This window comes from Plectropomus leopardus, chromosome 7 (genome assembly GCF_008729295.1).
Source record: "Plectropomus leopardus isolate mb chromosome 7, YSFRI_Pleo_2.0, whole genome shotgun sequence".
Lineage (NCBI taxonomy): Eukaryota > Metazoa > Chordata > Actinopteri > Perciformes > Serranidae > Plectropomus > Plectropomus leopardus.
The window spans coordinates 7638897-7659193 of NC_056469.1; the positions used below are offsets into that span (position 1 = coordinate 7638897).

General features: G+C 39.8%; 1 protein-coding gene across 1 annotated transcript; it reads right to left on the bottom strand.

The window, feature by feature from the left end:
- Nucleotides 1–494: 494 nt before the first annotated feature.
- On the bottom strand, nucleotides 495–18064 carry fbxl4 (F-box and leucine-rich repeat protein 4). The gene is made up of 9 exons (XM_042490251.1): nucleotides 17980–18064; nucleotides 15373–16010; nucleotides 12454–12787; nucleotides 9823–10067; nucleotides 9373–9586; nucleotides 5101–5172; nucleotides 3936–4060; nucleotides 3129–3316; nucleotides 495–1724 (listed from the first exon to the last, which is right to left on the bottom strand). Exons 2-9 carry the CDS (start codon nucleotides 15867–15869, stop codon nucleotides 1561–1563), a joined length of 1839 nt encoding a protein of 612 aa, XP_042346185.1. The 5' UTR covers nucleotides 15870–16010; nucleotides 17980–18064; the 3' UTR covers nucleotides 495–1560.
- Nucleotides 18065–20297: the final 2233 nt, after the last annotated feature.

Below are 20297 nucleotides of genomic sequence, written 5' to 3' on the forward strand. Positions count from 1 at the left end.
TACTGTTAAAATCTACTGCAAGCACTCAAATATGGAAGTTATTTAAAATGCCCATCTCTACTCACTACTTGCTGCCTTTGTATAAACTCCTACCTCAGCTGCATGCTGTTATGGGCTGGGGGCTATACACCAAGAAACCTCCCGAACATAGCATCAATGTCTATACACTGATTTTTATGAAAATCCTGCATTGTATATCTTTAACTGAAACACATTTACTTTGTTTGGAGATTTCTTCATATTATGTTATCAGAGATTTCTTTTATGGATTCATTACACCAAACATGTCTGATTAACACTGAAAATTAGACTTGAAATAATTAGTTGATTGACTGATTAGTTGACAGAAAATATATAAAAAACTGAATGATTTGCTACTTTTTTCAGTCTTTTGTTCTAAGCAAAATGCCAAACTGTCATTTTTCTCCTGTGTGAGAGTTTTCTGCAGTTTTATACAATTGTATATTTTATATCTTTTAACTGTTTTACTTCTCTGTGCTTTTATTTCATGTGAGTCAGTCTGCTGATGTGATGCCCTGGGTGTTTTTCCTATTTATGCATTTATAGCACATGTGTAAATTAAAATGAATGTTATTCTGTTCATCTGCTGTTTCACAAGTTCTCAAACGTGTGTCTGAAGAATACTCGTTAGTACATCTCAGGTGCAAAGACAACTGATGGTGTGTTTCTTTTCCACATGAGATCCCCGTGTATAATTCTTCAGCAACAAATAACTTGTGATAATTGCAATAAGGTTTGGGTTGACACGATTCACACAGCAGCACAGTGTGTGAAATAAGGCTGCGTTTACTCCTTTGTTTTCACCCTTAAAGCTCCTGATACCTTCCAACACAACGGCATCAAGCATGATTCCTTTTAACTAAATCAAGCTGGCTTTTGTTGTCAGATGCCTTCAGAATGACCCTCATACATTACGACAACCAGCATGATCGCTGCACATTCTGACAAGGCACTGACCAAGGTCCTGATCTGTAATGATTTTAAAAGCTAAAATAAATATGTGACTAACAACTCCTACTGTAGATTTTCCAACTGCTTCAAATAAGGGTATGCTTCAAAAATGTTTTTGTCCCTTTATGTTGTCCTGACAAGATGTTCAAGGGAGGATTGCTCAGAAATGTTTTTGTTTTGTGTTTTGCACCCAGTACCAAGGCATATTTCCGAGCCTTGTGTTGCTTGGCAATACACAAGTGGTGATTCAGATTCTGGGAAAGATGTAGCAGCTTTACTGCAACGACCCTGATTTCAAGTGTCCAAAAAAAATAACAACTAATAAGTCTCACGTTCTTTAATACTGTGATTGCCAGTCTGTAGTTGTTTGCGTTGAGCCAGTTAATCCAAAGAACCTCCTCACCCAGTGCAACTGCTTTATTTACTGACCTGCAAAAAGAAGATCTCGTCTGTGATACAGACGCAAGCGGGTCAGCAATCTCCTACAGCATCTGACCTGCCTCTTATTCACTTTGGGGCAGTGTCTGCTGGCGAGCACTTCTCTCCTCTTACTTCCTCTGAACTGTGGGAAATGAGACGAGGCTGGGGTCACTGAGTGAAGCTCTTCTTGATAGCCACATTGGGGAAGAGGCCAGAGAGCTCTTGGACAACCCGCATGTCTATCTGTGAACAGAAGGAGACGTCCAGGAGGAGAAGCCGGGGACAAGACTGCAGGAGTTTCTTCAGTGAGGCAGCACTAACCAACCTCGTACCTAAACATGAGACAGGTCACAACAGGGATAAAAAGATACATTATAAAAACATAAGATGAACACATAAATAAAATGCAGGAAATAAAGCAAGTAAAGAGGCAAAAAACTGTATCTACACATTTCTAAGTAAATCAAATGGAAAAACCATTGTAATATATCACTTACTACTATGTCTACATAGAGTCCAGACCCAAATTAACAAGCTTCATGTTAATTACTTGCACCGCATGATTTACTCTCCAGAATACAGACCAACCCAGATACTGCAACACACCTTTAACTGGTCACATCAGCAGCAGGAGCCAATCTGAATAGCATGTCATGCTACTGTGCTGCCAAACCCATCACCTTACGCAACTGAAACTATAGTGTTTGTGCACAGCAGTTACTGCCATAGACTGCTGTCGCAACTGTGCTTAGTGAGCGGGATTTTATTCATATAAATATTAAGCAGATTATGTGGGTTTCTCTTTGCAGTTAACTTTTTCAGAAATTCTCAAATGCAAACTTTACCAAAATAAACTAAAATAATGAATTTATCCCAGTAAGTATCACGTGAAATTGTAAGAAATTAAAGATATGATAGTGAAGATAAAAAACTTCTAAATTATTGTCTTAAACTTTTAACTTCTGTACAACAATTAAATGCAAGGGGGGAAAATGTCCACATCAAGAGCACTTCTGAAAATACAGAAATATTTCAATGATTCTTTGATACAGTTCCTTAATCTCAGACATGATGACAATATAGAGTAAAGAACAAGGTTAAACCGTTATATATATGGCAATGTTTGCATATTAAGGCTAGCTGCTCTGATGATGACATGGGACCATGTTCCACAATTCTAAATGTCAGGATTATATGAAAAAATAATAGCAGCTAAAGTTAAATGAATTGATTATGACCATCATTAACAAATAATTGACAAATGACTAAGCCTGTCACAAAACTACTTTTTTGGATGATATTTTGTCCCAGAAATAAATGTAATAAAAAATATTACTGTCATTTGTAGACCATTTTATGCCACTAATATAATGATAATATAACAGCATAAAGCAAGTAAAGTTAGTAGATGATATTCAACCAAATGACAGCAACACATGACTCAGGACAGTTTTTTGCTTGGTATGTGGCTTAGAAGAAAATGCTTAGGCGCTGTTCCACAGTCTCATAATGGTCGGGAAAACCCTGCTGTTCTTTGTGACATCATGATGGTTAAAATTTTTGTGGCATTCCCATGTAAACAAACATGCATATAAACACAAGGACAATATTGTATGATATATGGACATACCTTGATCAACTTTGCTGACCTTGATAAACCCATAACCTAATTATCATGACAGGCCAATAAATGATGTATTTATAAACAGATATCCACGTGTGAGTTAAGAGCTTACCCAGTATGTCGAGGTGCTGCAGTGAGGGGCAGCTGGCAGCCAGCTCCTCTACGTCGGAGTCACAGACAGTGCGGTTGGCCGTAAGAAAGAGTTTGCGCAAGTGGGGCAGGCTGCGGGCGAGGTGCTGGAAACATCTGGTGCTGCTTTGCAGTGTGGGACACCAGCCCAGGTCCAACTCCTCCAGCATCCTGAGCAACCACACACCATGCAGCATGGCACTGGAGTGACTCAGTACACACATTCACACACTCACAAAATCTTGGTTCTTGGTCGCAAAATAGCTTGTTGCTCCACATTTACCAAATCAGAACTGAACTAGGAAAAATGTCTAATAGTTCACCTTAAACATGAAATAATCTGCAAGGGAGCTTAAATTTGGACACTCTTCCACCATTACGGCTACTCAAATGTCTTAATTCAGATCTTGTTTTAACTGTGTGTAAATATTTTTTATTTTACTTCTACACCATCCTGTCTTTATTCGTGCTCAGTATCATTGAAAATGATGGTCTACCTCAGTCGACTTCCAGAGTCTTAAATAAACGTTAAAATGAATTCACTTAAAACAGATAAGCTCTGCTTTGCCACTGAAAGATTTAGTTTTTCACATTCATAATGTACTGATCAAATTAAAGGCTGCAATGTAAAAAAATGGGGCTTTATATGATTGCCTTTAAAAAAATGATAATAAAAAAGAAAACTAGTGAGATACCGAGGCAAAAATGAATTCTATCCTTCCAATTCTCCTTCGTGGAGGACTCCAAGATCAACACTGTTTACAGAACTGAACCCATAAGTATTGCCTACCTGCAGCCTGAGACGAGCTCCGCCAGGCCTCGATCAGTCAGGTTTCTGCAGCGCCACAGGTCCAGCGAGCAGAGTGAGCGACAGCGAGCCGCCAGCATACTGGCCACAACGTCATAGTCCTCAATCTGCAGCAGAGACAGGCAGCAGTTAACAACTACTTACACTGTAATTTATACTGTCTCCATCGCATGCAGCAGCATTTGCAGGGCAACGGTCCACATCAGCTTTAAAATAGACCCTCATAACATGCAACTCTGCAGCAGCATCCTGAAATTTTGCAATTGATTCAGAAGACATGATTTCTATGCCTACTATGTCTGTGTGACTGTCATGAGCAACGTTGTCAACAGATTCTGTGACCATAAAATGTTCTTCTCTGTGGTATGTCACTTAGTCACAGAACTCATTAATTTTCTTTTTGGATCTTACACTGGAGTGAGAAAATGCTGCTGTGAGAGGAAATGAAGTAATGAGTGAGTCGGTTGTCTTGTGTTCTACATTTTGAGCAAACGTTTAAAATGTAACATAATAAAAAGCTGATTAGCTGCATTGGCTGGTTTGAGGGACATAACCTGACTTCCTCAAGAGAGAACAAAGCACTCACAGACCACACCTTGACCAGAAAGAACTGATTTGTGTTTGCAGAGCTGTTATTGTACTTTGGTGTCAGTTAATGTTGGCCATATTTCATCCTTTCATCCAAAGATGAAAGCAAAGAAATGCAATTTAACACCCACACAGCCAGTGCAGGCACCTTACCCATAGTAATGACAGCACACAGAACATTTTTTTGCCTGGGCAATGAATGGATATTACAACTTTTAGACAATCAGCAAATGAGGAAAATATGTTTACGGAGAGTGAAATGATACTGAAGTCAAGGGTGGACAATAAATTACTCACTTAATTGTGTTTAGTGCCATTATCACTATCCTTCATTGATTTTACATCCAACCAGTTTATTGTTAGCAGCTAAATTATTGCAACACTGCTGATGTCTCTGCCATCTTTTGGGCAAGCTTCTATCCAACGGGGCCACATGGTGGATTGTGTAGTTAACAGACTGTGTTTGGACTTCTTCCTGTGTGTGTGTGTGTGTGTGTGTGTGTGTGTGTGTGTGTTTGTGTGTGTGTGTGTGTGTGTATGTGTGTGTGTACATTCTCACCCTCACACAGCTTCCTAGGTTGAGGTGTCTCAGCTCTATGCAGAAAGTCAGGATGCTCAGAATAGCTGTTTGCTGCAGAGACAATATTGAGAAAGACAAAACAAAAAATTAGAGCTGTCATTTTATTACCAATATTATATTTAAAAAAATCTTATCCAATCCAGTTAGGATTTGTAATATCTATAACTAACTGGATGAGGGAATGTAACAAGGAGGGAGTCCACGAAATAATTTATTAAACTAAGGTTAACTCATATGAACAATGGAGTGTGCAGATCAGCATTAACTATGCAAGCAGCGCGTGGATGTATGTGCAAATGCAAATGATGATGATGATGCAGGGTGGACATCAGCTGTAGGAAGAGAGAGACAGAATTAACACATGAAGCAGTTTTTATAGTCTGGAAGGCCCAGGTGAGCTTAAACAAGCCAAAGATCCCACAATGTCAGCCAGCTGACTGAAAAGGTTGGCCAGGACATCCTCCAAGACAGTGGGAGGGGCAGCAATAGCCCTTTTCCACACACATGTGCTGGCATGGCTGGACTCATTTTGTTTGACTCTGCCTGTCAGAACAGTACAGCAGGTATTTGCATCTCTATACAACAGAGCTATCTGTTTCAAGGCGTGCCTTTAAATAATGACACGGCTGTCTAGAGTCAATGACATTTAAAAGCACTGTTTATTATTGCACTGTAAAACAGCTGTTTGTAGCCAGCTACATATCATCATGGAATTGTAGGCTGTTGTTACAACTTTGCTCAGCATTTACAGCTTATTGCTTTAAATATGGTGATGGAATGACGTATTGGATCTAGAATCGTCTGTGAATATTGACGAAGAATCATCCCCAATAATGACGATCATTTTTACAGAGTTCACACATTTGCATGTACAAAATTTTAAAACCTTTCGATGGCTTTTCAAGGACCAATCATAACATGTAATGGCCATTTACGAAGTATCACAAAAACAGGCTTGTAGCCTATGGTATACTTTACTCCAAATGTTAAGTATTATTTTGAAATTAAACAGCAACCTTTTCCAATCTCTAATAGTCGGTAACTTTTCCAGGCCTGGTAAATGACACTGCAAAATTACATTACTTTTCCAGGTTTTCCATGACTGTGGAACCCTGCTTTGAACCACATTTAAGACTGACTGGAAAATTCAACTTCGAGCATTGAAGGCAAGTATAATGGTAAGTAGTGTATCTGTAATACGATGCAGAGGTGGGTTTTATGTAGTAAATGGTTATTAAAATGAGTTAGGCTGATCTACATATTGCGGGTTAAGTGCAGGTTTTCAGTAAAATCACAGTATTAGATTCAGCGGTAAGTTTAAAGATTCGTAACATCAGAAATGTGGACTTTCACACAGAAGCACTTGACTCATTTGACAACAGAAAAAATAGAAAAGATGGATTAAATAAATTACATGAAATATTTATGGCAATTAAAACCTTGCAAATTCAAATGTGGGAGAATTTAATTTCTGCTAAGCCCTAATATTTATGGGACTGAATTTGAGACATTATAAAACTTGAGGACCTCCAGACACCCTGCCCTGAAATGGTCCATTTGGTCACAGCTTGGTGTGTATAAACTAGTAACGGAAACTTAAAATCAACTTGACATGGTTTGACTTGGTGCAAATGAAAAAGCCCTCTAAGAACCTTGCAACTTGCAGTCAGGATACTGCAACAAATCAGGAAACAAACTAAACCCCAGTTATCTTATCTGGGCATAAATCAAAAAGTTATACATTAAAATAACAATATACTTTTAACTATCAGCAACACGTCTAGTCATGTCATCCAAAGTTTCCCTAAGTGATTTCCTGTCTGCTGCTTGGGACACTTGGGTTGCACTTATTGTATTTAAGGGAATTTAATACGGCACAACAGCTAGTTTTTACGTCTCCTCACAAAGTCAAGCAGAGGGAGGACAGAGACCTCTCCAGTGGCTCTACAGCATGGATAGAGATATGGGAATTCAACAATGCAACTGCCAACACATGTACCTCAGTGGCAGGAAAAAAGTGGCAGGATGAAAGTGAAAGCCTTTTGTGTGTGCGTGTGTGTTTGGTGCGTATGCTCGAGTCTGTCGCTGGCATCTTTATAAACGCCTCTCTCCAGCAAGCTAGCCATTTAATTAGAGCAGTGACAGGGTAATGACAGCTGAGATGTCAGGGCCTCAAACAGACACACAGCTTGCTCTGTCTGCCTGCGTATAAACAACCTGCAGCATGCTGCCTGGCTCCACCGCAGAAACTCTATACTGCCTCCTGCCCACGCCGCCGCTCTGAAACATGACAAACACTGAGGAAACGCTGAGGTGTAACACCAAAACACAATACAGCGGTTTTACACGTCAGACAGGCCTGAACCTGAACACACGCAGTACAGGTCTTTAAGACCCCCTAAGCTCAGAGTTGACTCAGTTCATCTCAAAAGACAACAACATAGAATGAGCTACACCCAAAACACATACCGTCACATAAGCAGCTTGTGGAGATCATTACTCCAAAATTAAGGTTAATAGTTATAGTTTCATTAAACTGAAATGACACTATACATGTTATAATTTGTGAAGCCATTTATCACGTACAGAACAAACTGCAGCCAATAGCTAAAGATATTATGTTCGACAAAAATAAGTCAAACGGCTCCTGAGATTGTTTTTATTATAAAATAGGACCAAAAACCCCCAAGAAACCCCACTCATTAAATTTATGTTTATTTTTTTGTTCCATTTGTTTCAGTGCCTTTAAAAACCATCAAAATGAAATGATCTGACATAGAAAGATCACTCTTTGGTTGACCTGCTCATAGCTAGTACAACTAATGTACGCAACCAGGTACAGAGGTTGTGAGTTAGCATGACTTGGCTATTACGTGTCATAAGCTGAATCTACAGTAGTCTGGTAAGACTGGGCTTACTGTATTTTACTGTAGGCAAACCGTAATTCATTAGTAATCCAGAATTCATGGAAGCTTCCTACTGCAGCAGACACAGCAGCATTTAGTTCTGTGAAAGATGGCAATCATCTCTTCTAGGAACACAAGATAAATTTGCTCTACAGAATGTCTGTAAACAAGAGAGAAAATGATTACCATTGCAGCAAAACAAAATTGATAACTGTCCTGAACTGTTAATGCAAACATGAAGCAGCAGGGAGTAAGGACTGACCATAAATGGCCTTGGTATAATGCTCAGATGTCCAACCACGTCAGTCTTTTCGCCGTTGATAATGTGAATATTCATTAAAGGTCCTGCAATTTTGTTCTAAATGGATAAATCAAACACTGGCTCTAGATAAGGCCATTTCATTTTTGCATTTTTGCTTTGGCCGCTGTTGTTGTCCTACACGTTTGGCATACAGGTGAAGTTTCAGTTTTGCAGTCTCACCGTAATGCTGCTGAATCCCACATACTAGACCTTTAACGCCTTTTTTTTTGCCTTGTAATTAGCATACACATGTGACTTATCCATCTGTTTGATTCTTTACTTAGCATCTGATCTTTAGTATTGACTTGATGATTTTGGCATCTTGTGCTTTTGACCAGCTTTCCTCTTAGATATGACAGGAGAGGGAGATACAGTACATGGGAAATGTAGTGTATGTACATTAAACCATCACTGAAACCGACTGTTGACTCTAAACTTGCTTTTGACTGTTTAACACAGACTTCATAAGCAGATGAAGTTTGCTTATTGTCATGAAAACTCATGTCATCTGCTGTTCACATGCTGAAGAGTTAATTGTGAGGGTTTACTTTAAGGGGACATAAATATAATGCCTTTTAAAAGATCAAAATGAATATCCATGACAACTGCTTTATCACTGACAATTTACCTGTTGGCAAAAATGTTTCCAAGAAATTTGATCAAATTGCGTGACCTTTTCCTTCTGTGAATTACACCTCTCTTTATTCCATTATATTCACATAATTGAATAACTAAAGGAAATCTTTCATGAAAGTAAATCTAACTCCTTCAAAGTTAAGAGACTCCTACTATAATTTTCTAGTATGACATTTCATATATATTAAATACTTAATACTGAAAAGGTGGAGAAATGAAGCCTTGCATGTCTAAAGTGTAACTAAGAAACCTGTTTATTACAAACAAACTGGGCAGCCATTTGACATACAAACATATCATTAACCATCTACAGTGTGCCTGCTGTATTTGGACAGGACAGCTATTAGCACGCAGGTGAAAATGTCATTCTGATTGTGGTTTCTCAGATACGCTGTTGACCATGCTTACCTCTATCTTGGTCCGGTAGAGCACCAGCCGGCGGAGGCGTGTTAGTTTGGAGATGTGTGTGAAGGCCTGGGGGTGGAGGCGGTCGCAGGAGGACAGGTTGAGTTCCTGTAGCCCAGGACAAGTCTGAGAAATGACCTCCAGACAGGCCTCGTTCAGGAAGTGGCAGCAAGACAGCTCCAGGCAGCCCAGGCTGAGACCACAGGCCTTCAGAAAGCTGAGGGGGAGAATAAAAGAAAAGGGAAAGACATGAGAGAAAGTCAGCAACCTGTCTCCATGTTAGACAATAACGTCCTTTTACATGATCTCTTATTTCATTTTACAGAAAAGGTTTCAGACCATTTTCTTTGTCTCAGCATGTCCCTCCCTCAAAACAAAAGCTTGTGAGCATTTGCTAGTTTTCCAAGGTCACCTCCCTGTTTTCTAGCACTTGTGGCCCGCTGACAGTCTGACCTGCTGAAGCCGGTCAGGGTGAGAGCTCCGCGGTTGCCGGTCCAGGACAGGTTGAGCCTCTGGAGGAGGGTGCAGCGGCTCTGCAGGTGTCCCAAGGAGGCGTCACTCAGCCGGCTCCAGTAGGGCTGCAGACTCAGCTGGGTGTACTGCAGTGGGTCGCAGCAGTGCTGGTGCAGCAGCTTACAGCTCTGGGCCAGACGGCAGAGGTCTGGCAGGGTCAGGTGGCTCAGTATCAGCTGGATGAGCTATGGATGGAAGATGGGGAGAGTGGGTAGCAGAGGAGACAGAAGGGGTAAGGCAAAGGGGGGCGGGGGGACAAAAGACTGTTAGATCTGGTCTAAGAACATAGCAGAAAACAAAGTATAACAGAGAACACTAAAGAGTAGTAGAAGCTAGTAGAGAACAGAGAATAACAAGAGAAGTCTGGAGAATGTTAATTGCGTCCCCTCTGTCAGGCAGATCTTAATAGTGTTTATCTGGGACACAAAGCACTGATAGCAGGATCAGTGGAGAGGTGAGCCGGCTTGTTTTGCACTGTGTTCGTGTGCCTCTCAAAGAGAAAGAATGACTGTGCCCGCGTGAGTGTGTGTTGCAGTGAATTAACAATACACGGTGTTCAAGCGGGTATCAGCTGACAGATAATAGCTATATTGTGTTTCTGAAACAAACACACGGCGGTTGTGAAGACTGCTGTTAATGGCAGCGGTTTGGAGAGGAGATAAGAGAACGAATATCAAGAGTACTGCCGGTGTTTTGAAGCTTGCTACAGACAATATGATACATCTGTATGGCATGAAAATGACTCTGTGTCCGTGAGTGCAAACGAGATCGAGTGTCAGAATGAGTCCAAGCCACAATGTTCATGTGTTTGTGCGGAATACTTGTTATTACAGAGTGCATATACACCCACCACCTGGGACACATATAATGATTTTAGGGGCTAACTGCTGCTAATGACCTTGGAGGTCATTGTAAGTTATGATCATCATCTGCAGTCAGTTTCTAGGAATCTATATAATATTGTGACAGATGATTATATGAATTATTTTTGGGTATAAGGTGACAAAATGAGAAAATGATTTTTTTTTTTTTTTTTTAGTTCTCTATGTCAGGCAGACTAAAAGCAAATTGGCTGCAGTGCCATAGTGCTGAAACAGTCAATGAATTGATTAAAGTTTATAACACAAAAGTGAAAAACGTTCTCTGGTTCCTGCTTCTTTAATGTGAGGGTTTTTATGTTTAGATTTTGGACTGGTGATCACACAAAACACATAATTTGAAGATGTCCAATTGGACTACTACTTAATTACATTACTTGGACAAAATATTGCAAATATAACCAGAAAATTGCTTTCAGTAGAGTGCAGCTTTCCGCCCGGTGGCTGCTGGAGCTGATCACAGCCACGCCGAACAGAAGACAAGATGCAGCTGCACCCACGCGAATTGCCCCTCTTGCCCCCTTACAAGTAAGATGGCAGATTAAGATAACAAAAGCCTTTTTTGGGTTTTTTTTCCCCCTTGAATTATGGCTTACTTTAGTGGATTGCAACATACTGGATATAGAACTAATCTGCCAATTGCCCACTTCAAAATGAGATCAAACTTTTCTGTGGATGTCAGTTTTTGAGCCATGATGAAGGTCAAAAAGCTGCTTGCAACTGGCAGCAAGGCCTCTTTTTTTTAGCCGAGCCAACAGCAGGTAACACCTTGCTATGTGATTTTGTTCATCAATCATCTAGTTTAGAATAGTGAGGAGCCAATGTAACAGGTTTGTCAACAATTGTGAATCACCACAACCACAAGATTTCATTGAGCTTACAGTCATAAATGTGATCATAAATTTTAGAGTGATTGGTCCAGTAGTTTGCCAGATTAGCTGTGGACAGACAAATACACACACACACACACACGCACTCACACACACACACTCACAGACAGAGACACAGACACAGACACAGACAGGTGGAGATAATCAATAGATTCAATAACTAAAAATTATTATTAGTTTCAGGCTTATGGTGTACCATAATAATAATAATAAGAAGAAGAAGAATAAAAACAACAATAATAATAATAATTATAATACAATTAAAATACTGTGAGTTGATGACATTCAGAGACACATCTTTTAATTTTGTAATGTTTTTACCATTATGTGAATCAATTCAAGTTTCTACTTTTCATGCCTAAATGTAAAAAGCATTCGGACACTGGCTTAAAGGTATCCTGTGGAGAACTGGCACTACAGTGGTGCTGTGAAGCGCTGTTTTTATGAGTGGGTTCCTGTTTGTCTCATGCGTAAGGATGCATGTGTATGTGGGTATTGTGATACACAGCCCTGCCAATGATTTCACACTAATCCACTACACTTCAAGTGAGGGTTATATGCCAATAAATGCTGCAATGCATCGTGGAATGTAGATGCCAGTAGAATGGTGGAACCTTTATACTTCTCAAAATACAGCAAAATGATCACTCGAGGGAAACTTTAACCCAACATTTGGAAAATGAGTACTAGTCAAAAATATTTCTACCCCTCCTAATGTTACAAAATCACATCTGAATAACAAAAACTGAATTTGGTGCGTATCTGAGTGATTCAGTGTACATATTGTTATGGTCTGTAATCACCTCGTAGGGCAGTTTGTCAAAGTAGCCATTGCCTGTCCTCTGGTGCCTGCTGTCTCCTTGTCTGAATGGACCTCCAACATCAGACAGCTCCTCCTCGCTGTCACTCAGGTCATTAATGTCAATGACAGGCATCTTATAGAGGGCCAGCATGGGCCTCTCTTTTACCCCTCGCAGGATGACAGCGTCCAGCTCAGTGTAGTAGTCCAGCAGAGAGCTGTTGACCTCCAGGCGCAGCAGGTTGGTAGGGAAGCTGATATGCTTGATGGTAGGAGAAAACTGACGTGCCTGGGGTGTCAGCACCTTGGTGGGCTCACCTGACCACAACACCTCCCACCTGGACAAGAGACAGAGTTTTACTGTAAAGCCACAACAAGCTGTCACCTGTGATCAACATTTTACCAGCTGAAAATAGGCCTATAACAGTGTTGATTTGAGGCTTCCAGTCTATCTGTAGTTCCGTGCAAACAGTCCACTGGATCTGTGCAGTCATTTCTTTAACTCTACTGCTTTATATGGCTTATAACACTTAACCATATTTATAATCCACCACAGTTGCATTCCCTCACTTTCGTCTCACATCTTCAGTTGTCAGCTCAGTGTTTCTGTGGTTGTTTATGTACCTCAATCCAATGTGCAATGACCTGTGGGAAAAAAGCCGTGGCATTGGACAACATCATGCCACATTCACAACTTCACAGATTGCTGGTTTGACAAAAAAAAAAAAGACAGCAAGGACTGGTGAAGGGCAAACTGTGTAGAGAGAACAACTGTAGCTCCCTCCTGCTGTCCTCACTGCAGACTTGCAGAGGATATGAGTAATAGCATTTTTACAGTGGATTATATGTAGAATTCTGAGTCTGCATTCACACCTGTACTCCAGTTAATGTGGTCACAGGAAGAAAATGATACATTGTTGCTTATCAATTCTGGTTCAGGTTCCTGTTAACAATGACTTTTTACAAACGAACCGAGAAGAGAAAACATGTCATGATACAGACTGACGGGTAACTCGTTGATTGGAGAGTTTTGGCGATTGTCATCCTGCATCATTAGGTCAATCTCCAAGAAGTTTATGCAACACTTAAATGGTTCTGATGTATTTATGTTCTTTGGTATTACAAGGAGCTCAAGAAGAAATAACTGATGACAAGCAGTAGTAGTTGTATTATCAGACTGCAAATCAACTAATGAGTGACAGGTATGTAATGAGTCAGGATGAAAAGGAGGCATCTTGTACAGTGATGACTCTGGCTTATCACTGTGGGATCACTGTTACACACATTTTAATGGACTTAATGACCTGACAAAGTACACTGAGTCAGATACAAGCATATCAGTTTAAACAGCTGTTAAATCAGGGAAAATACCCGCTCTGACTTTCGTATATGTGTTGCCATCGTTACCAAATGATTTTCATAAAAACAGCATATCAGAGTACATGGCCTTTTATGTATCATTTATAATATCCCTTACTGAATAAATTCAGTAATCAGCAGATGGATTTATTGGCAGCTAGGCTTTTAAAATCACATATCTCCTAATATCATAAAATCCTGTGGTTGAATCATTTCTTCTGACATCCCATCTTTTCAAGCAGTCTCAATTCAGTTGTTTGTTCTACACCAGGTTTTCATTCAGAGCTTTCACGCCAGCCCAAATTGGTTTGTTTTAACCGAATCAAACAGGTTAGGTGTGAGAGCACCATAATACACAGTCAGATTTACATTTTTGGCAACGGGTCAATTTTCCATTTTGTTTATTTTGACAGTGGCTACAATCCATACTCCTGTGGCCCTCTTATGAAGGAACTCTCCACGGCCATGCAGAATGAGGGCCTTGTATTGATAACTAGTGCACCACATGCACACTGATGGTGCTAAACAAACATTCCTAAGAGAACCAATATTTCCAAAAAAAATGATTTTTTTTTATCTTTATTTTTCTAAATCACACAATCACACAAAGAACTGGAGTTCACTATAATTATGTAACTGTCTAAAAACCACTATTGCATGCTGTATGATAAAGAAAGAGAGGAGTTTGCTGACAATTCATTTAATACATGTCCAAAAACATCTAAGTCATGTTCTACTCGTAAAAAGCAGCTGTGCCCACAAATTATCTGGCTGATAATACAATATCTTTGTCACTTAAGCCTATTATTACCTATGGAATACAATTATGACAATTCCAAATATTACAAATTGGCATAAATTGGGATTAGGTGCACAGTGTCACTTCAGTGATGTGAAAGAATAGCCCTTTAAGGCTGGTTACAGAGTGTGTCTCTGCCAGAGTAATTAGAGTTGGCTTACTTCTGAACTTTTTCACAGCACTTTTCAGGGTGATCAGATGCCAAATTCATATCAGTGATTTTATCAATTAAATACAACTTTGTCATCTCTTACTAGCTTTTATCTGCTATAGCTTTCCTGTATTTGATTGGGGAAAAACGTCAAACACTACCCTGCTTACAGTTTTCTCTTTGGACTATTATCATTTAAACTTTGCGTCTTCTGGTTTAGCAATTAAACAGCAGAAACCTGAGTGCTGCTCTGAGAGGAAGCTGTGGAGTTGAAACAATTTCCTAAAGTAGCCATAAACATTATTTATAGAGCCCTTTCCATAACAATTTGATGGTATTTTTTCCGAACAAAGGGAAATAATAAAGGAAAGCCAATTTGATGAATAATATGAATGCTAGGTCTTAATATTGCAAGCAATAGGGACAGAGTAATTAAAATAAGGCCAGTCATGTCACCAAAGTTTATTCCAAAAACTAGAGGACTGGCTTCTACTTTAACTATGTGTGCACCTTCTTGTATTGCATGTTTTTTTTAGACATGTTTATGACTAAACATTGGATCGGAGAACTGTGAATGACTGATGATTGTTTCCTAGACAGTTGTTTGTCTTTACCTGACATCAGTCGGTGGGTTCTGGGAGAAGGGGTTGTGAGAGCAGGCCAGAATCTGGACAATGGCTCCAGGGTAATAAGTCTCAAGCACCTCCACAGCTGTAGGGTAGACAGGCTCCTCAAAGCCAAGTTCAATATAATCCTGGCTGTGGAATCCTTTAGGGGTGCGGCGGAAAGGTGGAGGAGCACTGGCACACTGTTCCCACCATTTCCCATAAGCTCTGAACACCGCTGTCTGAGTGAAGTCCCCTGAGCTGGGGTAGACGTTAGGCACCCCGGCCAGGTTCCACATGGTGTAGGACATGCTATTCTCACTGCCATAGTGGGAGCTGAAGTCCAGAACCTCCTTGGCAAACTGCTCCACCTCCACACTCACCGGCAACACAGCTCGCTGGCCGGACTCCACGGCCCGCCGACTGGTCAGAGCCTCGCCTCGAGTCCCACTCCTGGAGCGTCGCCGCAGACAGATATAGTAAAACATGCTCAAGAGGGTTAACATAGGGAACTCTGGGGCTGATGGGGGCACAGTGGGGAGAAACAGAGCCTAGAGGGAGGAAGAGCCCCCCGTTACTGGAAGGCCACTGGCTCAGGGGCTGAGGGTGTACAAAGCTCAGGCTACAGGCCCAGCTGCATGCATGACCTGTGGGTTAGGCAGAGACAAACAAACACAATGTGAACACCAAGACAGCAACTCTAAAGCACTACCGAGCACATCTAAATAAAATTCTGGATGCTTATATCTATATATTTCACAAGTAGGTGTGTCAATTAGATTGTAGATGACCATACATGAAGCTTTGCAAATACAGAAACAGAATCTTTGAAAAAAAGTTTTCAAAGAAGCTTTGAAAACTTAAAGAGAAACTGTCAGAGGACAAAAGCTCATAGAGAGTGAAATTATTGATCAGAGCTGTAGCTTTTAAAGCTTACTGACAGGCAGATGGCGTCCTGCCACAGGTGGACTAACTTATTGTCTTACTTAGCACACACCTAGCAATAATGTTATAGGTGGTGACCTGGAGTTCACTTTAATTATATGACTGTCTGTCTAACAATCACCACCACATGCTGTATGATAAAAAAAAAAAGAGATAAGTGACAATTTATTTAATACATGTCCAAAAACATAATAAAATATAAGTCATTTTCTACTTGTGAAGCATCTGTCCCCACAAAACATCTGGCTCAGTCACTTCAGCCTATTATCATTCCAATTCCAAATATTACAAATTGGCATCCAGCTGGAATGTGGTGCACAGTGTAATATTAGTGATGTGCATAAGTATCCCTTTAAGGCTTGTTACACAGTGTTTCTCTGCCAGGGTAATATGAGTTGGTTTACTTTTCAACTCAGCTATCACTGATTTCACTATGTTGATTTCACAAAGGTTCCTCTGCATACGTTCCAGATACTTTTTGCATAGCACCTCTCAGGCTCATCAGATGCCAAAATCACATCACTCAGTTTATCAATCAAATACCACTTTGTCATTTCACTCTGTATGAATGTTGCTCACCTTCCAGATATTACTGCTTAACGTTTCCTCTGTGGACTACTATCACTAAAACTTTTGTGTATTTTAGTTTCACTAACAGATAGCAGAAACTTGAGTACTGCCATTCCAAAACAAACCAGTGTTTTTTGTTTGTATTGTTTTGCTTTGTTTTTTTGACACTGTCTGTTTACAGATACCACAGCTAACTTATATCATAGAAGGTACCTTAATGTTACAGCTTTAGCACAATGGAAAAACACCTATTTCTATTGACCAGTCAATGATAGCACGACAGCAACATGCAGGCAGCGACTTGGGCTTATAAAAGATGAAAACTTGACACCCATACTATACAGGTTTTTAGCATGACTTAATTAAAGTTTGTTCAGATGTTTATCACTTCAAATAAAGCAGCTAACGTTACACAGCTGTAGGCTGCAGTCAGTACAGGACATCAGTAAGACTTTAAAGGGACAGCCTGATGTGCATATGTAAACGAAGGATAACAGCAATATTCAAAGCAGGACTGGAACCACCGGTATCGATCCCAGCTGGATTGGCAGGTCTTTTAAATATCAGCCAAAAGCCGAGTGCAGTTTCCCGTAACAAATGATGATAACGCTTTAGCGTGAGATAAAAGTTATAATATATATGTTACACCGACAGAAAAATAACAGCACAGGCAATGTGAGCTGAAAATGGCTATGTTGTTAAGCATAGAGGCTATCAAGTAAAATGTCATTTCTTCTGTATCTAACCTTAGGTAAATGCTCCCAAAGGTTTGAGGTAACTTTAAAGCCATTCCCAAGTGCAACGTTAGCTACATAACAATAACATCAGCCAAGAAGACACGTTTGCTCTCTGAAACCAGAGCTCAGTGAAAACACTAAAATGACTGTTAGTGAAGTAACATTAGCCAGAGAGGTGAGCTGCCTGCCTCAGCTTATGTTGTTTGTGTTACCGTTAAGAAACACTGTCAGTAAGCTAGCTAGCAAGGGTTAGCTGGCTACGTTAGCTGCTTATAAACTAGCTGAGCCGTTGAAACACAATGCTTCCGTTTCTAGCTTTGCAAACTCTAGCAATCACAGAGGACATGACAATATTCATACTTACAGTAAACGTAGGTTGATATATCCATTCATGAGGATCGATCCTCCTCTTCCCGTTAAACCACCAAGCCACATTCCTGTCGTTTAGCTTGTGATGCCTTCATGAACAATCGGACAATACAGTTACTCCCTGAGCGCACACCAAAACAAGCCATATATTCTGGAAAATAATGCTTGGGATACCTAAACTTTGTATGGTATCGAGTTTTTGAGACGCAATGTGAACTGGACAAAGCATATTCCAAATGATTTGTCATCAACTAAGCATAAAGGCCATTAATCCTACAGAACTGCAGTTATATTCTCTGAATTGCACCGCTGTTGCAACGTAAAATAGCTGAATGTCACCTAATTTCGAAGATATTGCTAGTGAAGAGAAAATACAATCTGTCAATTTTGACACTTTAGTTCAAAACGAGTGACTGTATTCACAGAGTTTAAGACCTCTGAAATAGATGGGAACTACGTAGGGACATTAAATGCCGCTTCACTTCCGTATAACAAAATGTCAACATCCGGTCAGTATTCAACATGATGGGTGGATGGATGGATGGATGGGTGCCCTGCTTTCTCAAGGAGATGTTAATGATCCAAAGCATATGTATTTGCATAGCTAAACTTTTAGCTGGTGATATGCACATTGCAAATAACATAAAATCAAGATGGTAATTTACATGCAATTACTAATAGTAATTTTAAATTACTATTAGTAAATTCTACTGTAGGTTTACAGATTTAGCAGCAATAAATATTCTTTTTCTTTGTTCATCAATAAATCCTTTATTTTGTCCAGTAAGAAAACAAACAAACAAAAAAAAAAAACAGTGGTAAGGATTGCAGATTGCAACCAGCTAAAATTTATCCTGGTTAGATTTCCTTGAGTGTTTAATGTTATGGACGCTGGGAGCCAAAATTTATCTGCAGAGGTCTCTTTTTCTCCAAAACAAACTGACCAGGTGATTAAAACCAGTAAAAACATTAAATAAAGCAGTTTCACATTACAAAACAATGTTCCTTCTATGCTGCTTGATGCTAATTTGCCAAGCGCCTGCCATATATACTCACCTTTTTTTCAGATAACAGAATGTGAATTAAATTTATTTTTTGGATCAAGACATTCAAGAGGTGTGTACCATAAGCTAAATCATCTACAGAGGTCTCCTCCCCTCCAAAACAAATGCATCCGTTTTTAAAAACTGAGCAAGCAAATCCTCACATGTAAAAAGCTCAAACAACGTCATTATCTGCCGCAATTCAATTTATTACCAAAGTATTGGAAAACATTGCTTACTTTCCACTTTCATTATTAACAAATGGCTTAATATGCAGGTACAGTGTAGTCAAATCAATAAATAATGCTAATGTAATCTGAATGAGCACACTGTAATGTCATTTCTAGTAGTGCATTAACGTAATGGTTGTAAAACAATAACATTTTTGCAGATGTTAAGAAAGGCTGAGTGAAAGTTTTGCATGTGCTAAAAGCCTCTTCTCTGCAGCCTCTTACCTCCACCCACAGCAGCCTATGATGTCACAGTATGGTAGAAGTATATTGCCTGGGTCCAGACCTTTGAATCCACCCATTCCAGTGGTTTAAGTTGACTGAAGATGGAAACAGAGTGCGACAAGTTGAAAAAACTGTGTGATTTTAGGCAAACAGGTGTATGAACTTCAGCTCTCTGTCAAGCAAAGATTTAAGTTTTCACACAAAAATCTGCAGATCTTCTCTTTGTTCAGGTCTTCTTGGTGGTAACTTTGGCACATTTTTATATTTAAGGTGGAATGACCAAAAGAAGTGATCATAAGGAAAAGCATATCATCATCTTCCCAAGAATAAAAAACAGAGAAGACAGTATGTGAGCTGATATACACTCTGTTCTCCAGTGATGTCTTCCCACTTTGGGAAACACTCCAAAGCCCATAAATACAATGAGACAAAGTCACAGCTGTGCCCTGTAAAGGTTAAAGCAATTTTTGGTGAGTTATTGGTAGTTTGAGATGCATTTTGTTTTCCTGGGATCCTACTGGAATACAAAAGTAACATCCTTTGTCATACAGATGTTTCAAAAAGCACACAGATCATGGCTTTCATGAATCTTAAACACACTCTGCTTCTTGGACCCATAAAATCGTATTGCTGTGGATCATTTGCCCGAGACGCCACTGGAGAATACTGTCTTTCTAAATGATGTGTAGTAGGGACCATTAGAGCACCTTGACATGTCTATTGTTCTCAAATGTCATTGGGAGTACATAGAAGGGGGGGGGGGGGGGTTCTTTTTTTTTTAGTAGTGTCACATTCAACATCATGGACAGGCCAGA